Source organism: Colletotrichum phormii (genome assembly GCF_030913505.1).
Source record: "Colletotrichum phormii strain CBS 102054 chromosome Unknown BDP81scaffold_1, whole genome shotgun sequence".
NCBI lineage: Eukaryota > Fungi > Ascomycota > Sordariomycetes > Glomerellales > Glomerellaceae > Colletotrichum > Colletotrichum phormii.
In genome coordinates this window covers 924,268-945,225 of record NW_026851443.1, presented here as the reverse complement: position 1 = coordinate 945,225, position 20,958 = coordinate 924,268, and the positions used below count along the sequence as shown (strand labels likewise).

At 54.8% G+C, this 20,958-nt stretch overlaps 7 protein-coding genes across 7 annotated transcripts; 5 read left to right on the top strand and 2 right to left on the bottom strand.

Annotated features, from left to right (window-relative positions):
- Positions 1–512: 512 nt before the first annotated feature.
- Positions 513–3,115, top strand: BDP81DRAFT_444165 (mannosyl oligosaccharide glucosidase; the record flags this gene model as incomplete). The annotated part of the gene is made up of 3 exons (XM_060591796.1): positions 513–774; positions 830–2,796; positions 2,855–3,115. The coding sequence occupies 3 exons, from the start codon at positions 513–515 to the stop codon at positions 3,113–3,115; spliced, it is 2,490 nt and encodes an 829-aa protein (XP_060451466.1).
- A 2,400-nt stretch (positions 3,116–5,515) lies between these two features.
- BDP81DRAFT_388354 (uncharacterized protein) lies at positions 5,516–6,148 on the bottom strand (the record flags this gene model as incomplete). The annotated part of the gene is made up of 1 exon (XM_060587107.1): positions 5,516–6,148. One exon carries the CDS (start codon positions 6,146–6,148, stop codon positions 5,516–5,518), a length of 633 nt encoding a protein of 210 aa, XP_060451465.1.
- A 3,046-nt stretch (positions 6,149–9,194) lies between these two features.
- Positions 9,195–10,324, top strand: BDP81DRAFT_388353 (uncharacterized protein; the record flags this gene model as incomplete). The annotated part of the gene is made up of 2 exons (XM_060587106.1): positions 9,195–9,242; positions 10,007–10,324. 2 exons carry the CDS (start codon positions 9,195–9,197, stop codon positions 10,322–10,324), a joined length of 366 nt encoding a protein of 121 aa, XP_060451464.1.
- A 600-nt stretch (positions 10,325–10,924) lies between these two features.
- Positions 10,925–13,029, bottom strand: BDP81DRAFT_3768 (tRNA modification GTPase trmE). Its single transcript, XM_060586755.1, has 2 exons — positions 12,587–13,029; positions 10,925–12,532 (listed from the first exon to the last, which is right to left on the bottom strand). The coding sequence occupies exons 1-2, from the start codon at positions 12,881–12,883 to the stop codon at positions 11,027–11,029; spliced, it is 1,803 nt and encodes a 600-aa protein (XP_060451463.1). The 5' UTR covers positions 12,884–13,029; the 3' UTR covers positions 10,925–11,026.
- Positions 13,030–13,377: 348 nt separating this feature from the next.
- On the top strand, positions 13,378–14,103 carry BDP81DRAFT_270266 (ribosomal L28e protein family-domain-containing protein; the record flags this gene model as incomplete). Its single annotated transcript, XM_060582926.1, has 1 exon — positions 13,378–14,103. A coding segment is annotated over one exon (726 nt), but the record flags the coding sequence as incomplete, so codon positions are not given.
- Positions 14,104–15,185: 1,082 nt separating this feature from the next.
- BDP81DRAFT_388350 (Sec1-binding region of Mso1-domain-containing protein) lies at positions 15,186–15,983 on the top strand (the record flags this gene model as incomplete). The annotated part of the gene is made up of 1 exon (XM_060587105.1): positions 15,186–15,983. The coding sequence occupies one exon, from the start codon at positions 15,186–15,188 to the stop codon at positions 15,981–15,983; it is 798 nt and encodes a 265-aa protein (XP_060451461.1).
- Positions 15,984–16,817: 834 nt separating this feature from the next.
- On the top strand, positions 16,818–19,931 carry BDP81DRAFT_363045 (GTPase-activating protein GYP7). Its single transcript, XM_060586458.1, has 4 exons — positions 16,818–17,177; positions 17,250–18,624; positions 18,677–19,258; positions 19,312–19,931. Exons 1-4 carry the CDS (start codon positions 17,007–17,009, stop codon positions 19,662–19,664), a joined length of 2,481 nt encoding a protein of 826 aa, XP_060451460.1. The 5' UTR covers positions 16,818–17,006; the 3' UTR covers positions 19,665–19,931.
- Positions 19,932–20,958: the final 1,027 nt, after the last annotated feature.

Below are 20,958 nucleotides of genomic sequence, written 5' to 3'. Positions count from 1 at the left end.
CGGGGGGGGGGCTTTCAGTGGAAGAACTCAAGTCGGCGCAACATTCCCCAAAGGCCTCAGTGGAGTGCATTAGTGAGGTCGGGTGGGAAAGCGCTGCTGAAGTTTCAGGGATCGTAGCAGCTATCGACAACGGGGTTGACGCTAAAACACCCGCCGCCACACGTAAGTTGGCCCAAGCTTGACATGCTCCGGGGGATTGATTGGCTCGTTTAGTAGTCGACGTCAACCAAGCTGTCAAAGCCACACTTCCCCTCAGCCTCAATCCGAGCTCCATCCCGGGCAGCTTGCGAGTCGTCCAACGTGTTCACTACAGCAGGTCGGTCAAAGGTACCTAGATACCTCTTTTCCATCTAACACCCCGACTTCACTCACTTTCCTATTTCACACTTGAACTTGCTCACAAATCCACACAAACACACGGCTTGACAATTTCACAGAGCTGTTGTGTGAGTGTCAATTGATTCCTCTCGGAGCTCCGATGAGCGCTGAATGATCACTCACACACCGCAAAGATGGCTCGCATAACGCAGTTGGCCGTCTTCCTTACGCTTTCCCTCTTCAATATCTTTGGGGCACAGCTAGCCCTTGCAGCGGAAGATGGTCCCGGCTCGGCTTCCATCTTGACCTCCGAGGTCGGTCGCCTCAACAACGAAAGCTTGTTCTGGGGTCCCTATAAGTCGAACCTGTACTTTGGCGTCCGCAACAGGTCCCCCAAGAGTCTGTGGACTGGATTGATGTGGTCCAGAGTTGATAACTACCAAGACGTTCAGCAAGGTATGTTACATAGTGCTATCTTCAGACATATATATGTAAAGACTAACAAGTGTAGGTTTCCGCTACACATGCGAACAGCATGAAGGCCTCCATGGCTATGGGTGGGACGAGTATGATGCCCGAAAGGGAGGCATCCAGTCCATCCACGACGAAGGCAACCAGATTGACATCACCACCTCGTTTGTCAAGGTCCCCGGTGGAGCCAACGGCGGTAGCTGGGCTGCAAGAATCAAGGGCGTTCCGAGAGAGGGTGCACCCGATGATCTGAAGACCATGATCCACTACTACATTGCCGAGGACAACAGCGAAGCAGAGCTTGCATTTTCTGGCGAGAACGACCCTGCCGGCTTCGATGGCGATGTCGCATTCCAAGGTTCTTCTCAGGAGCTCGGCAAGTACAAGCTGGTCATCACCAAGGGAGAGGGCAAGCACCCTTCCAGCAGCCACGATTTGTCCGAAAAGAGGCACCCGGACCGCACGACGGTACGATCTCTGACTGTTCCCGAGGAGCATCAGTGGCAGGGCAAGGGCGTTGTTTTCAACCTCATCCAGGAGAGCGTCAAGATTGTTCAGGAGAACTACGAGATGAACGAGCCGCCTCCGGCATATCTCACCTACCAGATTGAGAACAAGCCTGGTGAAGGTAACACGCACGTTGTCCAAAAGATGTTTGAGGGAGCCTTCGAGTTCGACGTCATCTTCTCGTCTGTCTCTGCTGGCCCGGAGCTCACAAGTGCCGATGTCACACGCGAGATCAAGTCGGTCACCGAATTATTTGGAGAGCGTTTCTCTTCCGTATTCAGCCTGAAGGCTCCGTTCACTGCCGACAAGTACAAGAAGTTCGCTAAGAGCATGTTTTCCAACCTGCTTGGCGGCATCGGCTACTTCCATGGTTCGCAGCTGATCGATCGCTCGTACGCCCCCGAGTACGACGAGGAGAACGAAGGCTTCTGGGAGGAGACCGCTGCTGCCCGCGCACGCAAGCAGCAGGAGTTGGAAGGACCCTACGAACTCTTCACGGCTGTTCCCTCTCGCCCCTTCTTCCCTCGAGGATTTCTCTGGGACGAGGGTTACCATCTTATCCCCATCGCCGACTGGGACATTGACCTGACCTTGGAGATCGTCAAGAGCTGGTTCAACACCATGGACGAAGACGGATGGATTCCTCGTGAACAGATTCTCGGTCTCGAGGCTCGGAGCAAGGTACCTGAGGAGTTCCAGGTCCAGTACCCGCACTACGCCAACCCTCCCACACTTTTCCTCATCATTGAGGGCTTCATGGAGAAGCTGCGCAAGACCAACGGCAGCCAGCCCGCCGAAAAGGAGCATCTCGGTCCCCAGGCTTCCCTGCAGACCGCCCACCTGGACAACGTCGAGCTCGGAGAGGAGTTCCTCCGAAGGCTGTACCCGTTCGTTCGCCAGCAGTACGACTGGTTCCGCAAGACCCAGCGAGGAGACTTGAAGACCTACGATCGCGACGCGTTCTCGAACAAGGAGGGCTACAGATGGCGCGGCCGCACCGAGACCCACGTGCTCACCAGCGGTCTCGATGACTACCCTCGTCCCCAGCCCCCTCACCCCGGCGAACTCCACGTCGACCTCATGTCCTGGGTTGGATTGATGACCAAGTCGCTGATGAACATTGCCGACGCTCTTGGCATGACGGAGCAGGTTGACGAGTTCAAGACGACCCTCAACGCCATCCGTCGTAACCTGAACGACCTCCACTGGTCCGAGAAGGAGGGCTGCTACTGCGATGCCACGATTGATGCCTACGAAGAAAACACCCTCGTCTGCCACAAGGGCTACATCTCGCTGTTCCCCTTCTTGGTCGGCCTTCTCGAGGCCGATGACCCCAAGTTGGGCAAGCTCCTCGACCTTCTCGGCGACGAGGAACATCTCTTCAGCCCCCACGGTTTGAGAAGTCTGAGCAAGCAGGATGAGTTTTACGGCACGGCTGAGAACTACTGGAGAAGCCCCGTGTGGATGCCCATAAACTACATGGCCGTTTCTCAGCTGAGAGTAAGTTACCGACCCATCTCCTACGGACAAGAATCTCCATCACTGACTAATACCATAGAACGTCGCCTCCCAAGATGGCCCTTACAAGGCCAAGGCCGCGGACCTCTTCACCCGCCTCCGCAAGAACCTCGTCGACACCGTCTACAACAGCTGGGAGAAGACGGGCTTCGCCTGGGAGCAGTACAACCCAGAGACGGGCGAGGGCCAACGCACCCAGCACTTCACCGGCTGGACGAGCTTGGTCGTCAAGCTCATGGCCATGGAGGAGCCCAGTAAGGCCGCCGCCGGCGGCAGCGGCCACGTCAGGGACGAGTTGTAAATCACGTACCCTTTTCTGTTCATCACACAGAACGCGCGCATCTAGGAGAGGCATGCATGTACGAAGCAAGAAGAGAGCCACAGGAAAAAGCATAGTGTGATTTTCGGGCGGCATTGCTGATTTGAGAAGGTATGGGAAAGCCCGTCCTGGGAATGAGATTACGCAAAAAGGCCGCTTTGGCTGGCTTTGAATTGTACATGCAGGGTCCCTTTCCCCCCCATTTCCGTGAATGTGTTTCAAGGAGAAGGAGATGCCTTCCTCGGCTTTGCCGAACTTTGATAGACTGATGTGAGTGTGAGTAGGTGGGTGGTGTGCTGACAATTCCATGTTCGGTCGAGGAGTGTAAGCCCCAAGTACCCAAAAAGGGACAGATGTGTAAGCCGTCCTCAAGTCAGCACACACACACACACACACGTACACACACCGCATCTCCGCCGATCAAATCGAGCATGGAAGCGACGGGCAGTTGCGTAAGCATTCGCGTCTGTCATCGCTTCAAGATCGTCGACTTTTACTGACAGACTGAGGCGGGTAGCCCTGCCATCCAAACTTCCCAGGTAAGACCGGTCATGTATGGTCCTTTTCGCCGCCCATACATAGCAAGTCCGTACAGTGCAAAAGGCCCCCCTTGGCCGCACCAAGACATTAATGACGACTTGCAACACACAGCCACTGAAGAAAGTATTTCCCACCGCGTCGATATCCGCAGACGAAACTGACTAAAAGTGACCCCGGAGTCGGGTCCGCCTTGGGGGGGGCCAAATGGTCGTCTAAGACGCGGGATCGCCCGCGGAGGAGCGAGCCGAGTGAAGGATTCCAAGACAAGAGGCTTCTAGTAACACCTCGAATCCTCCCCCTGCCAAACCCTCGAGAGGGCTCTCTCTCTGCCACGGGATACCCTAGCAGAACTCATGGTCCGTGGGTGTGACAGTTGGGCTAAGCAAAGTCCTAAGCCATGGTATCACCTCCCTTGCTCGCATAGCATTCTTAGTCCTCTGACGTTGTTCCTCACCTCCTTGTGTCGACGGTGAGCATGATAAGACGGGGGTCGCGCGGACCAGGAAAGATTGCCGCGCGCGCCCAGGGTGTTAAACAGCCTCGGCGGCCCGCCCGATGTCAACGAACTTACCATGCGGTACCATGTTACAAGTCTTCTTTCCCAAATATGCCATGCAGACACACACACATCCACACATACAAACCTTCGTGTCACCCTCCAAGTTGATTCTACTTCCCCTTTCGGAAGCCTGTAAGGCTGACAAGGGGGGAGGCGAAGGAAGGGTTCCGTTTCACAGACACGAGGTCTCTCCCTCTCTCTCTGCATTTGCTCTGGTTACGTTGCATCGGTAGGCTGTGTACATGCGTTTCTCCTTTCGTTGACCGGGCTGGCAGGACCGCTGTGGAACTTGAGTCTTGGCTCAGTGGTCAGCACCAGCACCACCAGCATAGGAACGGTGGTGGTTATGCAGGTCGTAGGGCTGGGGCGGCTCAAGTGAGACGTCCTCAATCAGGTTAGGCTTCGCGCCTTCCAGGCCAGGCAGCCGTGAATTGGGGACAGAAAGGTATGGTTGTTTCACATTTCCAAGCCTTTCTTGGACGACTTCAGGTTGTTTTTGGTGGCTTGGGGGGGGTTCGCTAGGAACCATGAAGATCTTGGCGGGGTGGATGCCTTGATGTACATGGTTTCGCAAGCCGTAACTACGTATGTAGGACTTTCGGGGTCCAAGGAATCTCGGTAGCTGATGAGTGTGTAAGTTGTACATTGTCTAAATGAAATAGGACAATCTAGTTCGAGGCTCCCAGAAATGCAGTGAGCATTTTTACATCAGCATGTTGCTAGACTTCCCCTGCCTTTTGTCTACAAATGTGATCTCATGGTAATTGTGACTTGAGGAACCCCTCGCCTCGGTTGCTTGTACTCTTCTCGACTCCGACTCCATTAGCATGTGCCAACGGACCTTGTAAGTACATGACTACCAACGACACATGAGCTTCCTGTGAAGGTTAACCGGGAATTCTTCCTCTGCGTTGTTCTTCTCTGCGTTAATGAATAATCAGATGCTCAGGTACAACGGGAAGAGGTATGTCCGCCGTCAGCTTCATTCCCGACCAGAGGAAGCTTCCAGGTCTCTTCTATTCCCAGACAAGGTCCTGCGTCCACAAGAGCTCGATGCCCACCGCCGCAAGGAGCCGTCGCGTCGGTTTCTCCATTGCTGCAACCCTGCCCTCATGTCCGGGCGCTTCGTACTCGGACACCCCAATGTGGATGAGCTTGAGATATGCGGAAACCGTGTGGGGGCCACGTCTGCCAGGTACTTCATCGTCCCTCCCATCACGAAATGAAGGTATCGGATCCTAAAAACAAGAATAGACGGCGGTAGCAGAGATGCCAGTCTCGCTTCAGGGGCATAAGGCGTGACGACGTCCCGGATCAACCGGCAGTCGAGTGACAGTTCTTCCAGAGCTCCGTATAATCGCCACCGCTCGCCTGTGGCGGTACTTGACATCCCAAAAGTTCATGCCATGGTGCGGCTTGAGGTGGTAGGATACGTGAAGGCTCTTGAGTCGGTTTTGCACTGGCTTGAGGGCCGTTCGCCAGGAGTAATCGTAGTTCTGGTTGGTGATCTCGAGGTGTTCGAGGCCAGGAAGACAAGTCAACAGCTCCTCCAAGTGATTGTCCCGTATTCCCGAGAGTGAGAGGCTCTTCAACTTTGTCAAAAAGTTGGTGGGGTCTTTGGACGGGAGCGTGTGGCGCTGCATCAACCACAAGCCCCCTGTGCTAGCATGAATAGATTCGACGTTTGGAAACATGGTCTGCATCGCGGCAAAGCCGAGATAGTTTGCGGTCTGTCTGAGTGGGCCGACTATAACACCCAGACGACGGATCGAGGGCATTTCCAGCGTCAGCCAGCTTGTTTCGGGCCAGATAGGGTCGTTGTCACTGTAGCTGACGAGGAGGCTTTGCAAACGCGGACAGGACTGGATAGCCTTTACCAAATCTGGCATCTCGCCCTCCAGCAAGCTATAGTCCATTGCTGGCATCAGTGCCTGTGGCTTCCTTGAATGTTGATCGTATAATGTGCTGGCAGCTGTCCACACTTTGGGGGGCACTTCTGAGTCCGACAGACTGCTGTCGGAGTCTGAGGAGTCGGGTGACGAGAGGCGATAATTAATGGCCAGGTCTCGGGATGCAACCTGCATAGAATCCACGTATGAGGCCAAGTCAGGTCGCTGCTGGATGGTACGAGTAAATTCCTGAATCAGGCTTGGTTGGGGGACAATATCGAGAGCCTTTTGCCTGGTAAGAACTGTCTGTCTAAGATGAATATTCCCCGTCGCATAATAGTGGTACAAGATCGGATAGGCTACGGCAGATATGCGCCTTGACGTTCTGCAAAGGAAAGCCAATGCTCTCTTATCGTCCCGGATCTCTGGTGTATCTGCGTGAGGGAAGGCGGCGGGGTCTCGACAATGCATGCAGAGGTAGCTAGCTGAGTGTGATTTGGAGGACTTCAACAGGTAGAGACTCCATCGCGCCAACTTTTAATTCATCGTGAAGCGGAAAAAGCAGTAAATGTCAAGACAAGTGAGATAGGTCGTAGGAGTTGAAGAGGAATTCTAGAGGGAGAAAACATGAGATATTGGTAAAACTCCTGATGCAGTAACCGTACGGCACAGGTACCCGGCTCCATAACGACGGCTCAGTATCGTGTTGGTCACATTGTGTTGGAGCATTGTGTTGGTGGCGTTGGTTGTCTGTTGTTGTTTGTCACTTGGCAAACGAAATTAAGCGCCCACCTAGATTGGAAGGAACAAGGACGAGACGTCGCTATCGCACCTATCCAGAGTGCCGTCTTTCTTCTCCGATGTCTTTTCGTAGATTTTCAACAAAATCGTCAGTTGAAGTTTTCGACGCGATTGTAGTTGAGTTAGTCGGAATATCGACGGTAGTTGAATGTACACGGGAAGGATTTGGGTTCGAACGGGAGAGGCCAAGACGTTGGAGGAGGAGGATTGGATGGGCCGCATAGAAGGTCCGGGCGCCGGCCCCTAGCAAGGACCTGCCTCCTTCCAATGCGAAGTACGAACCTGCCTGCCGTCCGTGCCTGCCCGCCCGGGGGGCGCAAAGCCCAGACCCTCTGTGGCCCATGTCCTCCTTAGTCATCCAAGACCGTATATACGGAGTACATATGGATGAGGCAGGCACGCAGGTTAGAGGAACTTAGGGAAGGCCCCATGGCCCCCAAATCACAACGGCGGGCAATGGGTGGAATGTCGCACGTGGCTTCAAGCGCACCGGGCACTACAACTCCAGGTTCCTTAGGCAGCTGCTTGAGCTTCATGAAGGGCCCCTTTTGGACCCCAACATCCCAATCGCACCTCCGTTCATTTCGTCCCATCTTACGCCTCCAACAACGACATGTCTTCGAAAGCAGCCTCTGTGACTATCTTGTTGGAGGTAACGCGAACATGTTGGCGCTCAAAAGATACACGAGAACTGCAGAGACTAGTCTGCCCATCGAAAAGCCTGATTTAGATTGGCAACAGGGCTCATGGAACTATTGCTTTGCATCCGCTGACTCACAGTGACTTCTATTATTTCAAGTCTGTCGAAGGATCGTGGGCCTGCAACCGAGTACATCTCTTTGCCCGAAACACGAACCTTGCGGCAATAGCAGTCGTATTCTGTCATATCCGTCGCCCAACGCTGTCGATGTACCTCTGCAATCAGAATTGCCAATGACTTCACAACTTCGGTCTTGTCCGATCCCTGATGTACCCTAGGCCGTCTTGGGCATACTCGGTCAAGCACATACCTACTGCGTATGCTTCGGCATCACAAAACAGACATGATGACTACAGCAATCACTCGATGCCTTGTCGATTGAGGCCAAAGGATCTTAGGTCATCTCCAGATGCGGACCAGCACCGCCTTCTGCCGTCGCTCCGGGTGCTCCACCGGGCCCCCACGGAGCCAAGGTAGTCATTCTGGTGTGAGCACTGAGCGGAGTTTCCGGCATCACCCATCCATCTGCTTCAATGTCCGTCTTTCCCTGCCCGTCACTTCGCGCGATGCCTTGTGTTCGTCGTCGTCACATGAGATGCCTCACAAGGCGATTCTATATCCAGGTACCTACGACACCGGTGACTCTTTCGCCTGCTCACCTGCAGTGTCGATCATGGTCGGGGGAATAACCGCCGGTGTCTTACCAATGACGGGACCAACGGCGATGAGCGGACCGTCCGTTCTCCACCGACCATAGGACTCGAACACCGAGCAGCTCCGGAGCTTTGTAATGGCTACGCCTATCCAACGTCGAGACGTACGGGCAACGCCGGAGGCACTCGTAGCCTTCACTGCAATCAACGAATCAAGATTGCACGGGTGACCGTCAAGCTGGCTGAGGCGGTTAGATCATTCCCCTGTCGTATCGGTCAGTTGCTCAATTGAGATGCGCTGGTTGTCCTTATCTCAGCCTCCATCCCTCCAATCGACCCTACACCGTCCCCCACCTTGGAGCGTCTTCAGTCTTCATTGCTCAGAGGTGTTTGAGCAGAAGAACATCTGCACAGCCTCGAAGATGCTGACAGAGACATGCCCTGTGGCTGCTACGCGATCTCAACCGGGCCGACCTGAGACGTCTCTCTAGGCAGGCTAGGCTGGTGCTTACTTTTCCTCTGCACAGGTGGTCTCCTTAGACTACTCAGCCCTACACGTCCGACCTCTTCCCTGTCGGCGGCTCTCCCATTCGTCAAACAACACTTGCTCACAATCTTTTCCTGTCTCTTTTAGCGCATCGACTAATGATGATGCACCAGTCCGTGTAACCAAACCCGTCGCCTTGGATTCTGTCCCTGTCCCCCTTGTTTCCAAAAGTTCGGAGGACGAGCCACACCCTTGGCCCTCTGACGACCAGAAACGGAAATGAGCCATTGATATGACAGCCTATTGCGGAGCTGCTGGGTTTCTTACAGGGGACTGACTTGGGAGCCACATCTGCCCAGATCACCACAATCCAGGCCTGCGGCACCCCGGCGCATGGCATCTCCCCTCGCCTCGCACATTGCATCTCACATCATGACGAGGAACCTTGCGAAGCCCACCATCACGTCGCCCGGGTTTCTGGTCTGCTATGCCGAGTGGTCTGCAGACCGATGACAGTGACACACACACAGACACCACACGCATACCACATGCGCGCGCGCGGCGGGCAGTGATGGATGTCGACTTTACTTCGTTTACGTTACCCAGGGAATAAGGAAAGGTGTTACGATACGTCCTCGTAGTACTCCGTGGAAAGAAGGCTAAAGCTTGTCCTTCATGGGTCCCTTTTTCTTTTCTATTAACCGCCCCCGGTCGTATTTCTTTGGTTGCCTTGGGTACATGTCATCGCCCTCCACATATCCCAAATTTGGAAAGCAAAAGGGCTGCCTAGAGACAGCGAGACAGAGAAGCCGTGGGGGCCGTGCCGAAACTAGAATCGCAGGTATCTCAATCTCCCACACAAGCCCAACGCCCCAAAACCCCAAGCCGTTGCGATACCCGTTTACCGGGCGTCCGCGCCCCCTCGCACGGAGGCTGAGATGCCAAGTCGAGGTACCAATGGCTGGGGTTTCTTTTCTTTCTGGCCCCCCTTTGACCTGAGGTAAATCGTAAAGGTAGGTAGGGCTGGGATCTCACTCCGTACCTGTCTACCTCACCCCTACACGATGAGCCTCATCAACACCCACCCCCAGCCAGTCCCTCGATATGAGAGAGAATATGGATGCCTTGAGGCCTATATAAACTACTTGATATATCCCCATTTGAGGCAGGAATATAATCCATCATCACACTCACAATCCAGACTCACAAGCTTAAACACAGCTCTCATACACACAATCTCAAAGTCGCTTCACTCATATACACAAATCACTTACACCATCAACAACCTCATCTACCTAACACCAAACCCAATCTACTCCAACACACACAAATCATCTCAAACCTCCACAACTCATTTCATCACAATGGCCGCCTTCACTCTTCTGTTCACTCCCACCACCGCCGTCTACGGACGCTCAGGCTACAACAAGGACGGCGACGACGAGGAGAAGAACGACCGCGGCCGCTCCGGATACAACAAGGACGGCGATGACGACGACGAGGGCCAGAACAAGGGCCGCTCCGGCTACAACAAGGATGGCGACGACGAGGAGGACAAATAGGCGTCTCACCCCCTTCTTCGCGCCAACCTTTCTTCGGGGTTCATTGATCCCACGAGGACTTTGGTTACCTGGCCTCGCATCCTTCAATCTTCCCTGCCGCGGCTTTGCCTTTTCAAGCCTCAACGCCTTGAATGACACGACGAGACCGCCGCATCAGACATGCGAGCTCAACATTTTCTATTCTATCAGCATTAGACCGGCGTTTTATCACTTGCATCCGTCCGTTCACTGCGCCCTTCACTTCCCTGCGCGAGCATGGAAGGTCGGGCTTTAAAACGGTGCTGGCGGCGGCGTTTCTTCTTCTTCTTTTTCTTATCTCATGCATTGGGTCGGAGTTTGGGGTTAGACGGTAGCATCGCGACGGATTACACTCCTTCTTTTTTTTCTCTTCTTCTTTGGCTGGGATTAGGGACTGCATAGCAAGCATAGCAAGCTTCTCTTGGAGGAGGATTGTTTTCTTTTGTTGCATTGGGCCGGCGTTGATGGATTTGATTCGCATCTCTGCTTCTTCTTATTCTTCCCTCTTTCTCTCCTCTATCTCTCTCCTATGTTTTTGACAGATTAGAATTAGATATAGGAGGACTTCACCGTCCGGGATTCGATAGTAGTCTAATCACTATTTTCCTACACAAAACCTGAAGAAAGCCAAAACGTGTCAATGAACTTTACAACAACAAATGAGAGATAAAAGATACTTGGTACTCACTTTTCAAAAATCACCCCAAGAACCTCTTCCACATCCCCCGCCTCAACTCGCCCCGTAATCTTGGCAAGACTGTCTGCCGCGTATCGCAGATGCTCCGCCGCCAGGACAATATCAGGCTCCTCGCCGTCTCCCCCTTCTTCAGGGTGCGCGACGGCCGTGAAGTCATCCAGGAACCCGCGGCACTGCTCAAGTAGCTGCGCCTGCCTGGCCGTGACGCCCAACAGGTCTTGCTGGTCCACGGGAAGGGCCGTCATGCCGGCGAACGACTCGACGAGCCGGTCGATGAGCCCGTGGATCGCGCCCGGGTCTTTCTGACTGGCGCTGGCGTTGGCGGGGGAGGAAGGGGACTTGGCTTGCGCTTCGGCTTCGCGGCAGGAGATGGTGATGATCTCCGTTGTGTGTAGGTTTGGTACTTGAGAAGCCGTTTCGTTTCTGAAGCGCTCGAGGAGGCTGGAGAAAGTGGCGGCGTCGACGGCGTCGCGCTTGTTGACTACGATCAAGCAGGCCTGCGCCTCGGATGCCAGTTGTAATGTTTCCGCGTCGTAGTTGATCCGGAAACCGCCGTCAGGACCTGGCTTAGGCTCGACGGCCGCCAAGACGACGATGATGTCGGATTCCGAGGCCTTTTGCTTCGCGCGCCGGATACCCTCCTCTTCTACCAGTCCCAACGCAGGTTCAGAGGGGTCACCACCACCGCCCTCGCCGGCAGCAAGTCTCGTCCTGATGCCAGCCGTATCCGCGAAAGAGCAGAGGTACCCCCGTATATCAAGACTAACCTCGACAACATCCCGCGTCGTACCAGCCTCCATCGAAACAATGGACGCCTCCCTCCCAACGACGAGATTCATCAGCGAGCTCTTGCCGACGTTGGGCGGGCCAAGCAGCGCGATGCGGATACCGTTGCGCAGCAGCTCGCTGCGCTGGCCGCCCTCCTCGTGGACCCGGATCCCGTGCCGCATCTCGGCGACGAGCGCGCTGACGTTGCCCATCAGCTCCGTGGGGGATTCGTCAAAGTGCTGATCCTCAGAAAAGTCAATAAGGGCCTCGATCTCGCCCCTGGCTAGGAGGAGCTGCTCGCGCCACGCCTCGTAGGTCCGGCCTAGACTGCCTGAGCTGCCGCGCACCGCGGCGCGGCGCTGTTGCTCCGTGTCGGCGGAGAGGGTGTCGCCCAGGGACTCTACCTGTGCGAGATCGAGTCTGTCGTTGAGGAAGGCTCGTTTGGTGAATTCGCCTGGTTCGGCGTAGCGGATGACGCTGCTTTCGGAGGCGGAGGCACATCGCGAAATCGCGGCGAGGACTGCCTTGACTGTTGCGGGGCCGCCGTGGACGTGGAGTTCCAGGACGTCTTCTCCGGTTACTGTTTTGGGTCCGGGGAAGTACAGCACCAAGGCGTTTGAATCCAGGATTGGTGCCTCGTCGCCGGCTTGCCCGTCTATGAGGGTTCTGACTGATGCATATCGAGGTTTCGGTAATGCCTTATTCGGACATAGACCTTTGTAGACCTGGGGTTGGTTTTAGTGTCAAAGTCTCATTAGATTTGCTGGAAACGCTCTCACAGCTGTACACCCTGGACCAGACACGCGTATTACGGCGATGCCGGCCCGGCCTTGTGCTGTTGACAAGGCATAGATGGTGTCTTCCTTGAAAATAACCTCTGAAGTCGATGTAATAAATCGTGACTGAGGCCTCGTGCCTTGTAGTGTGTTTCGTTGGTGGAAGGGGCCTAAAGCAGTCGATCCAAACGCCAGGGGCCGAATTCTCAATGAATTGTAACCTCGACCACTAAGACATTTTGGAGTTGTGAAGGGGGGATTTCGGCCGAGGCTCCTCGTTGACCGAACAAGAGCATACATGGACTAATAACACAGCGAAAAGAAAGAAAAACGAATAAATTAAGTGCAGGACGACTAGATCCGCATTGCGATGAAAAATATACGACTGAGGTATTGCATGAGATGAGAGCAACGAAATGCTCACTGAACCATTGCTCGAGCAGGTTGACGGAGCCTGGAGTTCCAATTTGGAAGCTATTGCAATTTGTGACGTTCTATTGGCCGGCCGGGCCGCTTTGCACCCGAGCTTATCGCGATAAGGCACATACCCCTGCAACTTGCCCGTTGGATGGAATTTTTTTTTGTAGCGTGGAGAGCGAGGAAAACCAACCTCGAAGCGCCCCGCCGCCTCGGTTTTCTTCCAGCACTCGACGTACGGCAAGACCTTTTTAACAACTCTCAACCTCGTCCATTTTCGTCCAAAACCGCCAAAATGGCGTCCGACGAGATTATCTGGTGAGTCTAGACCTGACAAGATAATTGCAGACTTCAATTTTAATCCGCCCCGCGCTAGGCAAATCATCAACCAGCAGTTCTGCAGTTTCAAACTCTCCACAGAGAAGAAGCAGACGTTTTGCAGAAACGAGAACAATGTCACAGGTCTCTGCAACCGACAATCATGCCCGCTGGCAAACTCCCGCTATGCCACCGTTCGACGCGCTCCGAACAAGGACACGCTGTACCTTTACATGAAGACGATCGAACGTGCGCACATGCCCTCGAAGCTATGGGAGCGCATCAAACTTCCCAACAACTACGCCAAGGCCCTGGAGATGCTTGATGAGAAGCTCATCTACTGGCCCAAGTTCCTCGTCCACAAGTGCAAACAGCGTCTCACCCGTCTCACACAAGTCAACATTCGCATGCGGAAGATCGCCGCCGAGGAGGAGCGCATGGGCGAGAAGCTGGTACCGAAGATGGCGCCCAAGATCCGGCGCCGCGAGGAGGCCAGAGAGCGCAAGGCAGAGGCCGCCGCGAAGCTGGAGCGTACCATTGAGCGCGAGCTAGTCGAGAGATTACGTTCCGGCGCCTACGGCGACCAGCCCCTCAACGTCAGCGAGTCGATCTGGAGGAGAGTCCTCAACTCCATGGAGAAGGAGGGCGCTGGCAAGCGTGATAAGGACATGGATCCTGGTATGGAGTCGGAGCAAGAGGGTGAAGAAGAGGACGAGTCCGAGGACGACTTGGAGAAGGAGATTGAGTACGTCTCCGACATTGAGGAGAGCGACGAGGAGCTCGAGGACATTGAGGACTGGCTCGAGAGCGACGATGACGCCGAGGATGATGACGAGGAGGAGGAGAAGGACGACGACGACTCTGAGGACAGCGACGAGGAAGCGGCTCGCAAGGCTGGCGACAAGCGGAAGCGCGGCCGGGCGGTCAAGATGAACCAGAAGAGGCTGAAGCAGAAGCAGGAGGAGCGCCCCAAGATTGCGGAGGAATTGACCTGGTAAGAGGCTCGCATGGAATTCCAATGGCGTCTGGCGCGGGTACCTTTACGGCTGATTACGGGACGGAAAATCAAAAACTGGGGGCATTGTGCATACTACTGTGTGTTGTGATATACCTATTATCAGAATGGTTGTTTAATACTGCTGCATTATCGTTCTTTGAGTGCATGGCATATCGTGCTTCTCTCGCAATTGTCCTCTGTTTCACATTTCACTTTTATCTTATTCATATGCTCGGTACTCCTACTTCAGGCATCTCGACCATGGATCGCTTGGAATGTGAGGTCGTTGAAATAGGCGATTGCCTAGTAATGTGCATGCTTGTGCAAATCTCTGGTACGAAATCTTCCATAGCCGGAGAGTCAAGACTTGCATGCAAGGTGATTTGCATGCGGCCTGGAGCGGTGATCCATGCTTCACCGAAACTTACTCGAGCCGGGGGGGGCCTTCGGTGAAGACAAAGCGCCTCACTTAGTGCAAGTTCCTTTAGAACAATGCAGGTAGGTCGTAGGTCCAGGCCCCACCACCCTGCATCATTCCGTCGGGCGACAAGTGTCGGACCCGTCAACCCAGGTCGCTTCCCATTCCCTATCATTCAAGACGGGCTTATTTGAAACGGACCACTTCAAGCAACCCTCCAAAATTAAAACAGCATAACGAAACCACCCGCCGGCCTTTTGAGTCCCAACTTCTCCTTTTATCACTACCCATTTTCGACAGCGAACGAGCGACTTTACCTACGAAACCCGACGAGCAAGCCTTCGTCCCCGGAGCAGAGCTCTTTACCCCAACCCGTCCGAAAACAGTCGAAAACAGCGCCTTTGGCCATTGCCTTTGCCCCGCAGGATCCTCGCGGCAAGGAACAAGGCACGATGTCATCTTGGTACTCGAGGATCCTCACCAACACCACCTCTCAGATCTCGAACCTGCAGAGTCGCTTGTTGCAGAGCGAAAATGACGGCGACACGGAAGACGACACTCATGTATGCAGAGTGCTGAGAGGCTACTACACCGAGAAGGGCCGTCCGTTCCCTGGCTGGTTGCCGCCCGACCCAAAGGCACCGCCCCCAGCAGCACCCGTCTACGCCCAACCAGCTCAACAAGTCGGCTCACGATACGGAGGTCTGCAGCAGCCACAGCAAGCTGGTCCCGCGACGGGCTTGAGCTCTCTGTGGGACAACAACGGCGGCGCGCAACAGAGGCAGGACACGATGAGCCTGCGACAAGGTCGCGGGGCTCCCCCACCGATGCGAGGCGCCGAGCAGCAGCCCGCGCGACTGAGCCCTTTTGCCCGAGCCGGGGACAATGGACGCGAAGAGGTGCAGGCCCGACCCCTGCCCAGTCAGCGAGCGGGCAGCTACCAGCAAAGTGCGGCCTACGGAAGGGACACGACGAGCACACCGCCGGGTAGCTCAGCGGGCGGCTCAGCACAGGATCGGCTTAAGCAGCGACTATGGGGAGGTGCGAGAACAACCAGTCCGGCGTCCGGAGGCCAAGGACCATTCCAACCACCGACGGGCAGAGGTGGAAGCGGTGACTACGAGGACCGATTTGCCCCGGGCGGCATGTACGAGGGCGGAGGCGGCGGTGGTGGTGGCAGTGGTGGGCGAACAGGACTGCCTGCTGGTCCAAGACGTCAAGGTCTCCCAAGTGGTCCTCGTATGAGGTAGAGTGTACGGGGGCAGCGCGCGGAACACGGGCGAGAACATATATCGGGGATGCCAAGGTCTTACTCGGGGATTCTTCATGACGATGCAGGCATTCGCGGTCAAGATGCTTGGCCGGCCGGAGCCAACAGTCGGCTTATTGTGAGGATCTGCGGACCGTACCTATGTAGACGGTGGGCAGACCCTCGGGGCAAGGCGAGAGTGCGGATGTTGCTTGGAGACATGTATCCGGAAAGGTGCGAGAGCAGAGCTGAGGCACATACATACACACAATACAGACACTACTAATCATGAATTTGAACTGAACTCGCTGGCCTTGATGTATTGTACGGCCTGCCAGGCTTCATCGAGAGCTACCGGTATGTCGCATGCTTCCGTCGTAACGGAGTACGCCTCGATGCGCGAAATAGCGAGGGTAAGTGAGTCGCGACTTGTCCTACACCTAGTATCATATAAAAGAACGGCGAGTCCGCGACGAAGCTTCGTCTCTCGCGAGGCCGAATCTGGCGACGATGGAGCGAGTTGCTTGCGCGTGCAATACGCAGCCTCGGAAGGGCCAACCGGAGGCGCGAATGACGACGCATGCATGCTGCAGATGACATGGTTCACCCTGATGCGCGGGTAGCTATACCGTCATTGTACGCTAAAAGGCTGCCTAAACTGCGGTACAGATACAGTGGGAACAACCCCTCCGAGACATGGATGCAAGCTTTCGCAGCGGGGTGATTCAGTGACGGAAGTGGGTGGCCACGCCCCTCAGAGGCCGACGACTGCGCAGCACCTTGGGCTACTCGCCCCCAACGTCCCATATCATTAGCCACAGTTCGCTCACATGCCACTTTTCCCCGGATCATCCTTTTTTGTTCTCGCTCTTGTCACTTTATTTTCTCACCGGAAACTCTAACAGTAGAGCCACTGTCGCAATATTTCAGTTTCCTGAATAGCTTCACCCGAGACAATAGCAGGCGTCCGGAGCCGAAGTCTCCCGCACACCCCCAGCTTACATCGCCCGCGGCGCACTGCACGATGACCTCAGACTCAGATCCCCCGCCGTCCGCCAACGCTCCACCACCGACGCGACCTCGCTCGCCCTCGGGGAGCTTCTACGCCCTCAGCGACGACGAGGAAGGGGATTATAATACAATCACGCACACAGAAACAGGACGGGGCGTCAAGCTTCTTTTCTCTAAGAGCAAGGTATGGTGCAGAAACCACTCTCGCCACCAACACTCCAAAGATCGGAACTAACGGAACGTTGCAACGGCGCAGGTCTATGTTCACCCCACGCCATCAGCGAAAGATAATATCCCAGGCTACATAGCCCTACTCCAGCAAAAAGGAGGCTCGAGCGAACGACCGACCTCCTCCTCATCTCGAGACTCTCGCAACCCACCTCCCTCCAACCTGCTCCTAGCATGGCTCCCCGAAACCTCCCTCGGCGAATCCGAGAGTATTTATGTCAAAGTCGACCTTAGCGAAGGTGAATCGCCGCCTAAGCAATCGTACCTAGTGCCTCCTCCGCCGACAGTCACATCCCACCGAGGTTCTGTAGGCACATATGCTTTCGCTATCCCCGTCAGCGCAATATACTCGCTTCTCGTGAGACCGCCGAGCCTGGGTTGGTGGTTCGGCTCTTTGATCATCAATTCGAGAGCCGGCGACAGTTTCCCCGCGCTGTTTTTTCACGACAGCGAATGTCAAAGCACGATCCTCAAGAGGAAGAGGCGGACGAGGGACAGCTTCGACCCGTTCGGTGACCGAGGTGAGATGTTTTGGGGCGGCGATGAGGTCCTGCGTTGGTTGCGGCGCTACGTTCCTATCGAGAGATCCGGCGCAGAGCCCAACATTTACTTGGTGGAGCCTTCAAAGGAGGACAGCGATGCATTCAGTGGCAAGCTCACTTCCAGTACGGCTCAGGTCGGTCAAAAAGAGGGTACTGGGACTCGAGCCGGCGGCGCTGGCCCCAGTGGCGACGCGCAGATGGATCCCTTTGTGAAGCTCATCAAAGAAACCGGGTGGAACATCATGGAGAAGTTCAGCAAGGTTACCACTTTCACCAGGAGGGCTGCTCAAGATGTCATCCAGAATCCCAACGTTCCCCCGCAAGTCAAGAGACTTCTTCGGAATCCAGAGGTACAGACTCTCCAAGACGAGTTTGACAGCGCAAGGATTTACTTGGCGCGCTGGGCTATGGGAATTGCCGAACAAAGCGAGCGAGATCGGAGTCAGAGGATATGGACTGCTAAGGAGGTCTTGGAGCTCGAAGACACCGATGTCGGGGAATTTGAGCTCCTTGACGGCAGTAGCACCATGTCATTGGAGGACAGAAGAAAAACGGTGACGTTGAAGGAATGGAACACGTTCTTCGATCCACGGACTGGGAGGTTATCCGTCACTGTCGACGAAGTCAAAGAGCGGGTGTTTCACGGAGGACTGGACCCCGACGACGGTGTAAGAAAAGAAGCGTGGCTCTTTATCCTCGGGGTTCATGACTGGTATAGTACCGCGGAGGAGCGAAAAGCTCATCTCGCGTCCTTACGAGACGAGTATGTCAAGTTGAAGGGCGCATGGTGGGAGAGACTGGTAGACTTGGGAGGTGAGGGCGAACAGGGCGAGTGGTGGCGTGAGCAGCGTGGGCGAATCGGTAAGTCTCTACAATGATCACTTGCATCTAGCTTCGACTAACACCATGGCAGAAAAGGATGTCCACCGGACAGATCGTAACGTGCCCATCTTCGCTGGAGAAGATATCCAGCACCCCGATCCCGACTCCCCCTTTTCCGAGGTCGGGACCAACGTCCACCTTGAGCAGATGAAGGACATGCTCCTGACGTACAACGAGTACAACAAGGACCTCGGCTACGTGCAGGGCATGTCTGATCTCCTTGCTCCCATCTACGCCGTTATGCAGGACGACGCCATCGCCTTTTGGGGCTTCCAGCACTTCATGGACCGAATGGAGCGCAACTTCCTACGCGATCAGTCGGGTATGCGGTCTCAGCTGCTGACTCTTGACCATCTCGTTCAGTTTATGGACCCCAAGCTTTACGCTCACCTGCAGTCTGCTGATAGCACCAACTTTTTCTTCTTCTTCCGCATGTTGCTCGTCTGGTATAAACGGGAGTTCGAGTGGATGGACGTACTGCGTCTTTGGGAGACTCTGTGGACGGACTATTTGAGCAGCAGCTTCCACCTCTTTGTGGCCTTGGCCATTTTGGAGAAGCACCGAGACGTCATCATGACCCACCTGCAACATTTCGACGAGGTGCTCAAATACGGTACGTGATACCTTTGACACACTATTCAACCTAGACTTGCTAATATTGTACAGTCAACGAGCTTTCCAATACCATGGATCTTGACTCAACTCTCATTCGTGCGGAAGCGCTGTTCCGCCGCTTCCACCGCCTGGTTGAGGCCGTCGATAAGAAGGGCAATTTCCCAGGACCGAGGATTAAAGATCCGGGCTCTCCTTCCAAGTCGGCATCCGCCGGCAAAACTCCGCAGGAGAGCCAAAGTAGCGCAGGCCCAGCATCGCCGCGCAAGGACAAGAACAAGGCAACCGAAGAGCCCGATGTCAAAAAGGTCATCACTCCGGAGTTGAGAGAGCTGCTCAGTCGGAAGGTCGTGATCTTGCCGCGGAAAGAAGTAGCCAAGAAGGGCGACGGGCCCGGAAGGTCATGAAGAACATAAGTTACACGAGGACATGACGGAAAGAAAGCATGGGTTGGAAATGGGTGGTAAATGGCATTTTGGGCGTCTGGGCGTTGTGTCTGGACTAAATAGCGATCGGAGGGTGAGAACACTTACGCTGCAACATGTACGATACGTCCTTCCGCCCCCTAATACACAATTTTGTTGGCGGCACCTATGAGAACAAGATGACGGTGACTTTTGCCCCGTTCTAGATTTGCCCGAAAAAATAAGTGTGGTTAAGGCCCCACGTGTGACGCCGATGAGGGTCCCGGAAGCCCGGCCTCAACCATAGTGAAGGATGCCTTTCTCAAGGTTCTCCGGCTCAGCCGCCTCCGAAGGGGTTCAGGGGCAGCACAGCCGCAGCGTCGCCTTCCCCGGGGCAAGTATCCGCCATCGTTTTAGGCAGACAAAAAGGCAGACAGAAAAAAGAAGCGAGACCAAAAAAAAGGTTGTGCCATTGTTGGGTTGGGCTCTGCCACGTTCCCACAGTCTGATCTAAGTGCACTTAGACCGTGTTGGGTGCATCGTTAGCCTCAATCCCGCAAGAGACGCGGGTCAGCTTTTGGTGTTTTGGTTTTGGAGCTAGCATCGTTGTCCCCTTCCCCCTTCCACACCTTTCCTTCAATCCATTTTACTCCCCTCTTCCTCCCCCCATCCATGCTTTGTCGAAGGTCTCCCGAAACTGTGACCTCACCAGCTCCGTCTTGGCCTTCACGTCATGCGTTGGGCGAGGGTGAGTCCCGCTAGTTGAGGTCACCCGGGCAGGGAGACGGGCCAGGTAAGCTATTGGAGGGAGACGAGGCAGCAACAGAGTTAAACGGTACTGCCTCAGTCTAATGCGTGTTCAAGGAGAAGGATGGTTCTGGAATCGCTTGGAAAAGGGGGGAACGTGAGTATTGTAGTCGTTGGAGACCTCCCTGTCCATTGCCTTTTGGTGTGTGTATCTTGGGCTGAGTTGCCTTGCATTCTTGGGCAGTATAGAAGTCCCAGGCTGCCACCCCCTTTTTTATGCTTTGTTTTCGAGACATCACGAGGACAACTCACTCAACATATCAGCACTTGTTTTGTTGGCGGCGTCACGTTCGGAACTCAGCCGTCGGCATTCAGCTCCCTCGGACTTGCAGCCCGTCAGCCCACGACTACAACTACACCTTCTCACACCCCCCTCCGCACGATATTCCCTTGACAAAGTTCCCAAAACGACACAAAAACAACTATAAACAAGAATAAAACAAACCCTACAACAAACACCTATACACCAAAGAAGGGAAAGGAGACTCGA

Excerpts from the sequence above, each read along its gene's own strand:
- BDP81DRAFT_3768 (XM_060586755.1), bottom strand. The coding sequence starts at position 12,883 with ATGTATGCTCTTGTTCGGTCAACGAGGAGCCTCGGCCGAAATCCCCCC. Across the intron at positions 12,533-12,586 it reads CTGGTCCAGGGTGTACAGCT|GTCTACAAAGGTCTATGTCC; the intron begins GTGAGAGCGTTT and ends AACCAACCCCAG.
- BDP81DRAFT_363045 (XM_060586458.1), top strand. The coding sequence starts at position 17,007 with ATGACCTCAGACTCAGATCCCCCGCCGTCCGCCAACGCTCCACCACCG. Across the intron at positions 17,178-17,249 it reads TTCTTTTCTCTAAGAGCAAG|GTCTATGTTCACCCCACGCC; the intron begins GTATGGTGCAGA and ends GCAACGGCGCAG. Across the intron at positions 18,625-18,676 it reads TGAGCAGCGTGGGCGAATCG|AAAAGGATGTCCACCGGACA; the intron begins GTAAGTCTCTAC and ends ACACCATGGCAG.